Genomic DNA, 16,407 nt, shown 5'->3' with positions numbered 1-16,407 from the left:
GTACAAATATCACTCTCATATTCTGTATAATTATTGATAAAATATTTCATAGAAATCGAAACAGATAAGGTAAAACAGAATCTCTAAAATTTAAGCTACAAGAACTTAACTCTATATAGCCGTAAGAATTTTAGCTCACTAGAAGAAAAGAAAAACCTCTATAAATGATTACTTTTTTAATATAGATTTTCCTCAATTACTTAACAATATTATTTTAAAACAGTTTCTCTACAACTATAATGTAACAGACATCTATAGTACTTTATTTATACACTTATATTTAAATTTTATAGGTAAAATTTCTAACATTGGAATTTCAACGAAAATGTTGATTTCAAATGTATTCATAAATTTATAAAATAATAGCTTAATTGGTAACCAATCAAATAAATTTTGTATTTTATACAAAAAGTATTAAATTTTTAATGATTTATTTATTGTATTAAAAGATTAAAAGATAATATTATTGTTGTATAATATCTTGATAGAATACATAATCTTTGTTAAAATAAGTTTAAGCAACAGCATATGTAAATACACTTAATAGTTTCTATAAAATATTTGTCTCAAGATACTTTTAAATATTATATATTTCCAATTTATAAATTTTGTTCATGGTCTTTACACTTTCCGTTCTATGTACCCGATACCTTTTAATGTACAGATGTATATAAGACCATCAATTTCCGAGATGATTTCAATAGTTTCATTAAAAATTTTTGGATTTCTAAAATGTAAAATTATAATAATATAATATATTATATTAAATTTTATTTTATTTAAATGTTATTTTATTTGACAATAAATAATAGTTCATAGTATAGTTTTTTAATATATATTTTTTCATTAGTAATTCAATTTAGTAAATAATAAAATTTTCTTATTAATATTTAAATTTTGAAACGAAATAATTAAAATAATTAACATACTTTGGAGTAAAACGAACCGTAATTTGTATTACATTTGTATTTTTAAAAGTTTGTGATGATAATAAAGCCTTGCTTGGGTATATAGAGAAAACATTTTTACTATTATTCCTTTTAATTTCAAAATACTGTGATCTATCTAAAAAATATTAGTAATATAATTAATAATTATAACTACTGTTTTATCAAAATCAACTTTTCCTTATATTTACTTTAATATTTCAATCAATTATTATGAATCAATGAATGAAACATAAATTAGGAGTTACAACAAAAATATTTAAATATCTATGTAAACAATTGATAAATATTTAATAAACTGAATTTTAAAAGAATAAAATTTAAAATAATTTACTTGATAAATTTTGAACTCTGAACATCAAAGTTTTAGTATCACCAACTAATAGATTACCAAAATTTAAGTGAATTGTAGATAATTTAAGTGAAGGGAATTTAATTTTTATATATACTACTACGGTCTGTAAATAAAAATATTTGGAGTATAAATTGTTCAGCACATATTACAGTTATATTATATCGTAGAATATCAGAGGTTATATTATTATAGGGTATATTAGAGGTTGTATTATATGTGGTATTATTTCTGTAATTTGTTATGGAAATGTTTCCATTGTAATTTAGAATTTAAATTGTTTGCAAAGTCATAAAATATTATTATATTTTTGTATAATAATATTTAATTGCGAATACGAATATGAGTAAAGAATGAATTATTTAAAAAATTATTTAAATTCTTTTCGCTAAAACTATTCTTAGTACTATATATCTAAAGTAGCGTTATGATTTTTTTAAATACATATTTTATCTAAAAGAATTTTTACTATAATAGATTTAATATAATAGAATAAAATTTCACTTTTGTATATAAACTTTCAAAAAACTTATTCAAAATATTATTATTAATGAGAATAAACAATCAATTTGCTATTAATAATAAAATGTATTTAAAAATAAAATATTAAAACTATTTTATATTTATTTTATAAAAATATGCAATTATGAAATTATTATTTAATCAATATTCTATGTTGAAAACCACATATTTACAAAATTTTTTATATTTTCATTTAATTGTAACATTCATAAATATGAAATTAATTATACAATTACTCATAAACTTAAAGACTTTTTTACATTTATAGTTATATTAAAATAGTAATCTTGTAGTACCAATTTTTTTAAATATGTATGCTACCAAATCCCCTAGAATACATATTTAATAATATTCTTGTTTTGCAAACCTTACTCTGAGCATAATTTTATGACCTTCAGTATCAAAACAAACACAGTATTTTTTATTTATTCAGCACTATATTAGACACTAGATCAGTCTTATGAATCAAGAGTTGAGTGTTATATTTATTTTAGTAATAAAATATTTAATAATCTTTTAATAATTATCTTTTAATAACTATATTTTAATAATTTAATAATAATCTTTAAAAACCGTCATGATTATTCTATTATAATGTTATATATTATAATGTTTCTGGATATTATTTTTAATGTTTTTGTTGCATGAACAATTAGAACTAAATTACAGAATAATTTAATATTATTTCAGAAAAATAAAAAAGTTAATGTAAAGTGTTTCAATATGATATTATTGATAAATGTAAACTAAATATGAACATTCAAAATAAAAAGTTCTTTGTTAAAAATTGTTTTAAAAATTAAATCAACAAATTTTTATATAATTTTCATAATATTAAAATTTTACCTGAATAATTCTGTTTCTGCATATAATTGATAATATTCTATTTATAGTAGTGCATGGCGAAATTTTAGTACTATTATATTCTATTGTATTTTCTTTCCATTTTTCATTAAGTATACATTTAATTTCGATCTGAAATATTATTCAATAAATCTTCTAATATGTTTGTATAATATATATAAATAATAGATAATTTCAATATACTTTTGATATTGACGATTATAAATTGTAATATTACATATAAATATGCACTCGCATATGCACATGCAGACATATTTTTAGAAGCCATCATAAATGAAATCGTTATTTTATATACGGAATTTTAGAAATATTTATAATTACTTTAACATTTTCACCAGGATGAATAGTTACACATTTACTGTTGAACACTTCACGTTCTGTAGATACACACTTTATTTGAAATGGCTCGTTTATTTCAAATGTTACAACAACGATTTCTTCACTATGGTTATTAAATAAAATTGTTTTATTGACCCTATTGTAATTAGTAATTATATATGTATACATTTTTAGACGAATAATACTGAATAATTCTGAAAATAAATGACTTTACTTTAGTTCTTTTTTTTTATATTGCAGAAAATCCTTTACATGGAATTTAAATGTACGTTGAGATTTACAAGAGTGTACAAGTAAAATGGGCTTTCGTATATCACATTCCAAGTAAACTTCAGTGGGTGGTAAATCATATCCATCCTTTCGAAAAAATATATTGTCATTAAATCTGTAAATAAAAATCATTATTTTCATTACGTAAGATAAATATAATTTTATTTTATAATTATATTCTATTTTATAACTATGTAAATATCTTGTATGTATTGGATAATTTACATAAACAAAGTTATAAATTTAATTATTCATTCATGGTCATGATTAGTATAAAAAGCTATTTATATAAATATAAAAAATAGATTATTTTGATTGTATTAACTTGATTCAAAACTTTATTACGGATATTCATATAATAATTCAATAAACAACTATTTACTTAAAAATCGGCGGAATTCTTATAAATCCACAGGCTTTATAAAATCTTATTTTATTAATATTGATTTCCAATTTTTCACTATTTACGTAAATATGAACGTAACGTTTTTCTTTTGGAGGTAAGAACAATTCTTTAGGTATAATCTGTAAAATCATAAGCTAAATAGTAATATATTTTTCGGAAAAAGTAGCTTTAAATGAACATTCGTAGCAATAATGCATCTATAATCGTTAATTTTCGTGAATTGATGAAATTTCAAATTTAAAATTGAATGTATATTTTGTGTATTCTTTTGATTTTACATTAATTTATATCATTTGCATAATCCTAGAAAATAAAATGTTTTAAAAAATGATCAGATGGAAAGATGTATGAAAATACTAGAAATAAGATATTTCTCAGTGCATTTAAAATTTGAAAAATGAAAACACTAATAATTTTAAGAATACCATAAACTATTAATTTAATAATTTCTGAATGTCATAGTAATATTAAATATTGTTTGATTTTTATAATTAAATTTCTATCTTTTATAGAGGTGCAGGACTTCCTCAAAAAGAACTATTTTCTTATGATTATAATAAGTATTATCAATGTATGAGCAATATTTTCAAAATAATAAACCTAATCATAATTAAAAATTATATTTTAATTTATATACAAAATTAGACTATAGGAGCGATTTTCCAAATAGCATGTAAAAAATAATTTGGTAACATTATAATTGTATGCGAAAATACTAACATTTATTTTTTATAATTATGTAATAATATAACAATTTATAATAATAATATTTATGGAAGATTCTAAAGTTATATATCTCAGCATAACATGCGTAAAGATTGACATGAATCGTGACTAACATCAATTTAGCAATACAATAAAGATTTTTATATTACACTTCATAAGATTTATAAATAATATATAAGATTTAAAAATATATGCTTTGGAATAATCATTAAGCACTGGTTTCGCAAATCATGGAATTGAAATATTTTCAAGCATTTTCTCGAGAACAAAAAATTAGAATTAAATAGCAAAAAAACTTCAAACAATAAACCGTAATTTATTGTAATAAAACGGCTCAGCATTTAAAATATTTATGCTACTTGATATCTCATAGATATATCGATAAATAATTATTTTCTTATAAATATTTGAGTTAGTATTATTACTAATGGCATACTTATAGTGAATAGTGTTAGTATTATTATAATAATGGCATACTTACAGTGAATAAATCATTAGTAATTTCTCCATAGTAAGGAATAAGAGAAAATTGAAATTCTGTATCCTGAATTTTATTATTTGCAATGTCGTTTGATAAGTCATCGACATTCGTTGAAGTAGACGAGTTCATGTTAAAACTTGAGTTTCTAAAATGTATATAAACTTTTACTAATTCTTGTTTAAGCTTTTATTTTTAATTAAACATGAAATTCATTAATAAATTTAATATATATGAAATACAAAATCAAAACTCACTTGTTTTTAATAATCTTGACTGTGTTACTTGCATTATAATTATTCGTATTATTAGATTTATTATCATTAGATAAATTCTGTTTTGACACATCAGGATTTAATGCACAACTGAAAAAATTTTCAATTTCTTTGATAAAATCATTTTGTCCCAATAAATATTCATTTATGTCGATAAACGGACTAAACATATCTAGAATGGTATTGAATGGTTTCACTTCAGTATCTTCAGCAATGGTAAAACAATACCAATGTAAATATAATGGAATTGTACTTGTGTTTTTTAATAACAATTTTCTATGTTTCGTTGAGATATCAGACGTAAAAATGTTAAACCTAAAAATTATAATTTGGTACTAATTTCAGGTTGTTTTTATAACAATATTTATATAAGTATTGAGTACAAAAAAGCAGATAACATGAATTGATTTCAATAAAAATATTTTTATCATTATTCATATCTTATATAAATATATTTCAAAACTTTGAATAGTGTTCAATATCTATATGAATCGAATCTATAACGTAATTAAATTTTTATTTTTGATTACATACCGTATTTTTGGAATTTTTGTTGGCTTTCTATAAATTGGATAAGAGATTGGCAAATTATTATTAATTATACGGATCCAAAATGTGTATGGAGGTAATAAGTCGATATTAATTGTGATACAATCGGTATATATACCCCATGTATTGCTTTTTGCAATTATGTCAAAAAACATCATTTCATTCGGCTCAATCATGCCGTTTAAAGGTTCAACAGTTAATACGACTTCTAATTTATATTCATTGAATTCATCTATAGTAATTGATTATTTTCATTTAAAATAAAGTTAATAATTAGTTTTTTATAATTAAATTTGTACACCCAATTATAATTAATTATTTGTTTAATTATTTATAACCCATTAATAATATAATATTTTCTTCAATTTATTTATTAATAATACATTAATATACTGATTCAGTAATTTGTTATGAATATGATTTTTGTTTAAAGAATTTATATCTATAAAAATATATTTTTATTAGTTATTCTTATTGAATTAGCATGCTTGTTTCGCTGTTAATTCATAGATGATAATTTAGTATGACTACAATTAAAATACATAAAAACAGCAAGACATAACACATCTTTGCATTATTTCAACAGACAAAATTAAGTGTAATAAATAAAAACATAACAAATAATGTTTTCGGTAGAATATATAATATACATAGGAGTATTTATATCATATGAAATATTTAAGAAAAAAAAGAATTATATTAGTTATCAAAAAAATTAGAGAAGGCTTTTTAAAATGGAATTTAATTATGTAGTTCAATTAATTTTTTAAAATAAATTTAATCAAATCATTTAATCAATAAAAAGTATATTAGTAATAACTAAATTATTAAAATAATATAAAATAATATCATAATCTTTTTTATTCTATGTATCTTTCATTATTCTATTAAATTGATAACTATATTGTTATAAGAATACTGTCTTAAGAATATTTCAAATATGGAACACAAGAAATTAAATTTAGATATAGGGATTCTATATATCGATCAAGTTTATTAAACCTGATAATAATAATGTATTAAAATCACGTGAATTAATCTTGAATTTTGATAATTTTTAAATGTAAAATACAAATAAAGCAAATCTTTTCATTTTTTCAAACGTTCTTTCATTAATATTATTTCAAGTATGTATATATTTTTAATCCCAATAAAAATTATTATTAAATTAACATAATTTCTAATATATTTTGTTCATTAATATGTATATATAATTTAATAATTACTCTCGTCCTTGTTTCCAATGCTAGACCTATTCATAAAATTTTTTATACTTAAAAAAAATGAACTTGCTATAGGACTTTCATTACGTAAAAATATGCGTTTTCTTTCACCTAAAAATATCATGTTTTTAATCCATTTAATAATGATAGATATAGTTATAGGTATTTATTAAACTTACTTTTCCCAGATACTATATAAAATTCAATAATAAGAGGTACATAACGAAAGTGTTGTTTCACAAATTCGTGATAAAAATTTGAATAGGTTAATAGTTTTAATTTTTGACTATAATCGATACTATCCAATAATGTTTCTTTGTTCCAATTATCATCTATTAAGTCCCTACAATAAAAACTGGTTTTAATGTTATTGATCTTAGTTTTCTTCTGTTCGTTATTATATCGTAATGATTCATCCTATTAAGAAAATTAATATTATTAACATTATTTTATAATATTATAAAACTTTATTTATAAAATAACATATTATACTTCGCCCGCACAACTGCTTTCTATTACGTTTGTTTGTTTTAACGAATTAATACTGTTATTGCTTAAAACAGTACTGTGCAAGAATTTTTCTTTGTTTAACTTTTCAGCAAGTAATTTTATTCGTTTTGTCTAAAAAACAAAAGAAAAATGAAAAAAATCTAAAATATATAAATATTTCTGAATACTTATTTACTTTATGATCCCATATTGATACATAATCATTTGCATTCCATTCAATGCGAAATTGATTTAATAATGACATATTCTTTTCACATACTAAAGGAAAGTAGAAAGCAATGCATAATGATTGAATGGTGCACTCTATTGATAAAATTAGTGGTCTTTTATCGTTAAATTCACATGTTATATACATTGAAGAAATATTACCCTGAAATTAAAAAAATACGAATTTTTAATTCTAAGGTTTATTTATAAAAAATATATGTAATTTACTTACAGTTTCCAAGGGTAATAATATCAATTTTATAACGTCAGATGAATATGGCAAAATAAAATTATATTTTCGTTCAAACATAATATTTATTTTAGTACGATCTTGTCCCAAAATATTACCCCACCAATACAGTAATCGTTTAGAACTTTGATTCCGAATAACTAAATAAAATTCAACTTCAACACCGACATAAATTGGACTGTAATGTTTAATTATTTCATTATTTATTTTATATTTCAAATATAATATAAATTATTATAATAATTAATCTAGTATTTATATTTAAAGATGGAATATTAAAGAAATGTCTATTATATAAATAAAAATATATTACATCATTTAAATTTGTCTTGTTTATAGATAAATATATTTAAAAATAAATATATTTTTTTATAATTAGGTTTTAAAAAAAAATCATGTTTCATTATTTACATAGTCAAGGGTAATGATAACTATATCAATGATATGTATTTAAGGATAATATGGCATAATACATAATCCGAAACCTATAGAGGAATATGCAGAAAAGAAACAATTGCAGAATAATTAAATATTTCAAGTACAACTTTAGTAGAAAGATATAGTGAAACCTTATATAATTATCATAAAATAATGAACGTGATAGTGAAAAATTGGAATCTGTAGCCATACTATTATCGGAGTTATGATTTTTAAATCGATTATGCTTCCGTGATGCAATCTAATTCAACAACTTATCGCGTTACTCTCTCACTCTCTCTCTCTCTTTCTTTCTTATTTAAATACATAAGAAAACACCCATTTAAAATCATTAATACAAATAAACTCTTTCTATACTATGACAATTAACATTAATACGTAACAAGTATAACAATTTAGAGAAATAAATAAAGAGATAAAAGATGTATTGTCACATTTTTATATTCACCATAATTTACAATATTATTAATATGTACCTTAATATAAATCTTTATAAATATGACAAATAAGTTATTTTATTTTTCTTTAAATAAAAATCAATCTGCAAACCTTCCAGGTCGTAATATCGCTGAATTATTTCTGAATATTTTATTGCAATCACAAATCCCATATTCTTGCGTGAAATAGCAAAAACTATCTTGCTTTGAATCATATAATTCTTCTATATTATATTGTAAATGGTTCTTAGAAAATAGAGAATTTTTATGAAAATCTGTACTATTTGATAATGATAAATTTAATAAATCCTCATCATTTTTAAATTCTGATCTGTTGATAAAATTATATTCGCATTTTATACGTTATAAACTTTATTATGAAAAGGTCATCTAGTTCCGAGTGCCAAAAATGAAACATTTTTTATGAAAATATGCATTCAAATATAATAAAATTATAAATTAGTAAACTAATGTGTAAAAATATTACCAATAGACAAACGTTTTATTTATTTCAAGACGATATAAAACGAAAATAAATTATAATGGTGATAATTCATATTTAATATATTTCTCTTATCAGAACTGATATTTAAAATAATTTTAAATTTGGCTTTAGACCAAAATTATTATTAATTAACAAAGCATTAATATTTTTAGGTTTTTTAAACGGACGACACTCAGAATGTAAAATTTTTAATTAAATATATATTACCTGTTACTTAAATTATGGTTTATTTTTATAATTCTTGATGTACATTTTATACGTATCTCTATATTTTGAAATACTATATCTATTAGCTGAATAATAAATAATATTTATTATATTTTATATAAAAGTATAACTTCATATTATTAAAACAAAGGCGTCGAAAAACAACTATAGACTTAGATAAAAGACTTTACTAAGCTAATTTTTTATTTTAAATATAATCGTTAATAGCAACCCATAAATACAAGAAGATGTACCTGTTTTGAATTTATAAAAATTTAATTTTATATCAATTCTAATCTTAATTAACTTTTCATTCATAATATAATCTATTGAATTCTAATGAAAATAATAATCTATAAAATTATAAATTGGGTACACAATATTTTGAAATTAAAGTTATGAAGCGATTGTTATGTTTTGAAAAATATAAAAAATATAAAATCGACTATTTAGTTTTTATTGAAAGTTTGTTTCGCAACTTGTAAGTTACACACACACACACACACACACACACACACACACACACACACACAAATATATTATGTTATTTCTCATTTATAATGTACTCTACAATTATAATGTGTAAATCTCAATTAAATACTGCGTAACTTATCTATAATCTTAATATACCAAATAAATATATAAAATCTATACTCTAACATAATAATGAAATATATTAGGTTTGATTACATTTTCACAAAGCCGTTGTTTTAATTTACTATCTTCAAAGGAAAAATTATGTTTTTCTGCAATAGCAGCAAATGGTATATCTTCTATAATTAATCTGAAAATATAATTTTATTTATTTCCCCACACAAAATAAAATACTTTCTATTTGGGAATATGATACATATTATTATACCGTAGATTTGATCGATATTGTCCAGGAGCTATATTATTCAAATATGCTAATATTTTGAATGGTGTAGTCGAATTTGGTTGAAATATTCCACAACTAGGTTTAATATTTATTTGAGACGGACACAAATCTTTTTTCGCAAAAAGATTTATATACTCAGTCGGATAAACTATTTTGTTATTTATTTCCCACCGATAGTGTAAGTTTAATTCACTTAAAATAATATATTTATAGTAATGTTAAACATTAGCATTATATTTTAGAATTTTATTAGATAATAATCTTGTACTGATCTGTTTTTTTTAAATATATTTATGAATAGCTTTTTAAATTGTAATATATCGATGAACAATATTTATTTGAAGAACGTAATGAATTTATATTCAATGCAATGTATTTATTTTTGAAAAAGAATAATCGCTATTGTGAAATCTTCTAATATAATAGTAATAATAATTTAATAATACCAAATTACGATTATTAATTTTACTAAAATAATAATTTTATAGAATGTATTTTATATAGTATTTTTTAAAATTTATTTAAAAATATAAATAGTAAGCATAATTAAAAATTAAAATGTTACTACGTCGATACTTTACATATGTATTTTTAATGGTTAAGCATAGTATATTATTGCACCGATGATTCATTAATAATGTAAAATTACAATATTATTCAATTTTCGTTAAAATTATAATTTCTAATTTCACGTAAAAATATAATGGATACTATTATACTTGTAATTTGCAAATGATGCATACTGTATGTTAAATAGAAATGTTATATAGAAATATATAGTATTGTAGCAATTATTTCACAAAATCTTTAAATAAATCATTTATTATAATATTAAGAAATTATTCAAGTTATATATAAGAGTATAAAAATAATTGATAATTTTATTACCATGTACTTATAACAGTAAAACACGTAGTGAGAACATCATTGAAACAACCAGTTCCTAGGTCTAAATATCGAATTGTTATAAATTCATTTAATTTTGTTCGATACCATTGATATTTAACACAACGCTATAAAAATTATATATTATCATTATCATTTTTTTTCATATATAATTATACATATTTCAGTCTGTACAAGCAGTTCTATAGGGATTTTTAATTTTAAACGAGAATTTGCATTGGATAAATGCCAATCAATTTTTTAACCAAAAGGTTCGTGGTTAAACAAATTTTTTATTGAATTTTTGTTTTATTAGAGAAAATTAAAGTCTTTTAAAATTTATGTGCATATAATTTCCAAGAATAAAAATCGAAGATAATTTTGAAAAGCAATTTTAGAAGAAATGGTGTATAAAAGTATTTATAAAAGTATAAAAAAATAAAATCTAGCATTTATGAGAAAAATAATTAATAATTGCATTTTTAAAGTTATATTTTTGCTAAATCGACAGAATTTTGTTCAATATTTGGTTATTGTGTCGTTAAAAATAGTGGTATTGTGAAATCTATTTAGGATTAGAAATGTTCATAACATGTAAGGTATTTTATTAAGATATTAATAATATCTATGTAATTTAAAATTCGAAATAAATATTTTGCTCGACATATTATTAATTAATTTTAGTACGAGTGTACCGATAAACTGTCATTTCAAAATCAATATATTTTTTTTTTAATTACAAATCATTGCATAATAAATATAAACTTGAAAGTAAAAATAAATATATTTAATATTGATTAAATAGTTTCTTATAAAACATAGTAAAGAAAAATCTATTTTACTTGATCAATTTGAATTAAATGAGGTTCAAACATTACACCATTGCCAACAACTTCAATTGTTTTCAATGAACAATTATCGCTTATAATATATAATTGATCAGTCTAAAAATATAAATTAAAAATTTTTTAATAAATTAAAAAATTTCTGAAAAAAAAGTAAAATGTCCTAATTACTTGTATCCCATTCGAAGTTGGATAAAAATAAGAATACAATATTAATTGTTCATCTGTCTGCAAAACAAAATATGATGGCCAAAATGCGAAAGGAGGAATATTTAATTTATTTGTAATCATAAGATCCTGTAAAAAGATATTACAATTATATTTTATAAATATTTAATGTGTATATAATAATACACTTTTATATTAATTTTTTATACTGATTATTAATTAATACCAATATTTAAATTAAAGTAAATTTTAGAATAGTCAATTATATTTCATAAATTATCTATAATTAAAATTTATTATGACACAATAAACGCTAAGAATATAAACTCAACCAATTGCATATTAATAAAAAGTTGATTTTAAACGAATTTTTTTAACATATTTAAGATAAAATTACGTCTTATATTGTAAAGAATAATGATTTTATAATAATTTATAAATTACGAATGTGTAGTTATATTTTCATATTTACACATTCACGGAGATAATTTACCATTATTATCATATTCAATACAGAATCCATAAAATAGTAAAAATATAAGATTCAAAGTATTTAAAATGTTGGAATGTGTATATTTTTAACACATACATAAAATTAAAATTTAGGCTTATTTATTTAAAATTGATTCATTTAAAAGGTTCTTTAAAGTTAAATAGCTCGTAAATAAATATATAGAGAGAAAAAGTTTATCTCATATTTGTATTGAATACATTTATTATAATAATTTATTCTTTTTAATAACATAATAAATAATGAACTAGGAAAAAATTTCAAGATAATTTTATGATACTAAGGTAATGTATTAAAGATAATATTTCTATACTTAAAATAAAATATTGTAATGATAATCAAAAATACAACTCTTTCGTAAAAATTTCAGTAAGTTTTTCTAAATAGATGAATTATGTATAACAATTCGAAAATAAGCAATTTTATAAATTGAAGGGATATAATAAATTAAACATTTTTAATACATTTAACAAAATATTGGCTTTCTACATTAGATGATTTTATATTATAAATATATTAATCATACACAAACATTTAAATATACTTCGATAAATATTTAAACTACATATATATTTGTTAAATATAAAAAATGCATTAAAACCAATTGTAGACTTTCATTTTCTATACAATGCGATTAAAAATTTTCCTATAATCATGTAATTAGATTTTAAAATTAGGAATAATTTTTTTGCAAAAATCCATGTACATATTTAATTTCAACAATAATTTATCTACAAAAGTAAGGAAAATAAAGGAAATTTAAAGCAGCACAATAGTATTGTATTTTTTAATAATTTTAATAGTTTTTGATAATTTTTTATTTTAGCCAGATGATTATTATTTGCTAATTTTCAAAGATTGTAAAATAGTTTATAATTTTTTTCAAAATTTATCTGTATGTACCTGAATTTCCATGAAGCGCCAATCGAATTCACTCATTATAAAAAATCTCGCTTTCCCGCCAATATTTTTCAAAATTTTTGAAATAATAATAAGTTCGCCCACAAAACACATTTTGAAATTAATATTTATGTGAACTATGTTGTTCGTAAGTGCACTTCGTGATTTTATACTGTTAGTATAAACTTGAGTTAAGAACTATAAATTAATACACATAAATATATTATCAACAAATTAAAATTTTATGTCATTTTTTTATTTACCGTTTTGGTTTCAGTAGATAATTTCTCTATTGCTAAATCTGAACTTAATGAAACATATTCAAAAGAAGTTGACGATGAAAATACTAAAACAAAAACATTTTTGTTATTTAAAATGCAATATTATTTTCTAAATTATTTAAAAGGAAATTTGATCTATTATTATCTATTGGATATTTTTTTTCTTAACAGAATATAATAAGAAAATTATTTTACATGTATTTAATATGTGATTGATGGCTTCCTGTTATATTATTTATGAGTATTATAATTGTGGTAATTATTAAAAAATGTAAATCATTTTATATATTAAAGCGTAGTATAATCAAAATTTTAGGATCATTTATTAATCTTTACACTTTATATTTAAATTTTTATTAATCATATTCATGCAAAAAATGAGGAGCGAAAATATATTTCGGGTAGTATATTAAAATATAATTAAAATAAATAATTTACTTAGTTCTAATAAATAATAACTATATTCATTCAAAGGTCATAATCAAATCTATATTATTAATAAATTGTGTAACTATATTTACTCCATATAAAATATTCGAAGTTTTTATGGAAATGAATAATTTAATAATTAAGCACTGTAAAGTAAAACTAAGTATATAATTTGCAATACAAATTAAATATATTTCATCTAAAAAGTGATTATCAAAATTACTATATTTTACTATTTGGAATGTGATTATTTACAATATATAATCATATTCTTAAATTTATTTTTATTGAATTTTTTAAAAATAGTAATGTAAGAAAACCTCTTAAAATAGGAGAATTCCGAAAAGTTCTCATTTTAACAATAATAGATTTTCCGTTATACACATGTATCATGAGTGTCTCTTCTGGTTCGCTCAATCCATCGCATCTGTATTGTACGACGAGTTTCGCATGCATACCTGCCGCTATATTTTTGCCATTCTTTTCCACGGATTCAATACAAATATCAAAAGCCGACTTGGTAGGTCTACTTTCAATCTTAAATCGTGCTATTTGCATTCCAATATTTTGAAGGATTACAGTTTTCTGTATTAAGACATGCATTCAAGGAAAATGTTAATATTAGTTTGAGAATTTTGTAAAATCTTAATTATTATAACTATAAAATATTTTAAAATATTAGCACAATAAAATAGTTTATTACGATATAAAAACAAAATAAAAAAATATGCTAAATTTTTACAAATACTAATTAAATGTTAGGAAAATATGTTACTGAGCAATAAAATGTAGTTCTAGTGATTTTAATATATTATTTCATAGTAAAGGATTTATCCCAACTCAATTTATTTTTAAATACAGTTGTATAAAAGAATCAAATAAATTTAATAAATCATAAATCAGTATCTATAACAAGTACGTGCAACTTCTGAAGTCCAACTGTAATTGTGGTTTCACTGAAAATGTTTATATATTATGTAAACTTCATTAATGTAAATTTCATTAAAATGAGTTTATTTATTTAATAAACTTATTAGAAAGTATACAAAGAAACTTTGTAATTCAAATATATTTATAGAAGTATTATAAACCAAAAAGTATTATTTTACTTTTTTAGAAATATATTCTACAAATTTATGAAATTTATATTAAGCTGATATTATATCCCTACATTTGTTTTATAAAATGACTCCAATTTTATGTATAATTTTTAATATAAATTAATTTATGTCATATACATATATATATGTTATATATAAATAAACATTTATTAATTTTATTGCTTCAAATAAATATATGCATTGATTAAACGCAAGCAATGGAATATGATGCATAATAGGTTGATTTAAATCTGAAGTGACGAGAAAGTAGTTTTTTGAAAGAAAAGTTACAACAAAACATTATCTTTTATACCATGTATACCTACCTTGTAAATTCTTTTTGATTCACAATTAACAAATTCAATAAGTTCAGGTATTGCTACTAATATTGTTCTATGCCTTTGTAGTTTCATAATACTCTTTCGAGATTTCATCAAGACCATTTAACTTTTAATATAATTACTAAAATAAAATAATTTAATGATTAATTGAATAAAAATATAAATTAGTTTAAAACAAAATTGATATATTTTTCTGATTAATACTTGTTATTCATGAAAAATAATATGTAATGTTTAAATAGGATTAAAATTAATTTGTTGTTGAAACATGTGTGCACTGAAGTTTTAGATACAGATGTTTTTTTTCAATTATGAATTACCCTAAAACTTTCTATGTTATTTATTAAATTTTTTTGTATTTAAAACAAATTTTCTTCAAGATTAAATTATATTCTTAATTGAATTTTGTTAAATAATAAATAATAATATTATTAATTTCCATTTTGTTATAATTTTACTGACCTGAATAAATAAAACTTTTATCTGGAAAAAATCAAATTTCGATTTTTAACTTGATACTTCTGAATATTTATAAATTTGTTCTGTACTTTATTAAAATCCT

At 20.4% G+C, this 16,407-nt stretch overlaps 1 protein-coding gene across 1 annotated transcript; it reads right to left on the bottom strand.

The window, feature by feature from the left end:
* Window positions 1-479: 479 nt before the first annotated feature.
* Window positions 480-15,958, bottom strand: LOC105366665 (uncharacterized). The gene is given in 15 exon segments (XM_011505184.1): window positions 480-727; window positions 930-1,065; window positions 1,282-1,405; window positions 2,770-2,796; window positions 3,007-3,160; window positions 3,239-3,409; window positions 3,677-3,819; window positions 4,908-5,052; window positions 5,162-5,494; window positions 5,714-5,965; window positions 6,939-7,062; window positions 7,131-7,368; window positions 13,958-14,040; window positions 14,725-14,989; window positions 15,831-15,958. Coding segments are annotated over 15 exon segments (2,418 nt in total). The 5' UTR covers window positions 15,948-15,958; the 3' UTR covers window positions 480-621.
* Between the last annotated feature and the right edge of the window lie 449 nt (window positions 15,959-16,407).

This window comes from Ceratosolen solmsi, unplaced genomic scaffold, assembly GCF_000503995.2.
Source record: "Ceratosolen solmsi marchali unplaced genomic scaffold, CerSol_1.0 scaffold9, whole genome shotgun sequence".
Classification (NCBI taxonomy): domain Eukaryota; kingdom Metazoa; phylum Arthropoda; class Insecta; order Hymenoptera; family Agaonidae; genus Ceratosolen; species Ceratosolen solmsi.
Note: the sequence above shows the minus strand (reverse complement) of the source record. Positions and strands in the feature narration are given on the sequence as shown.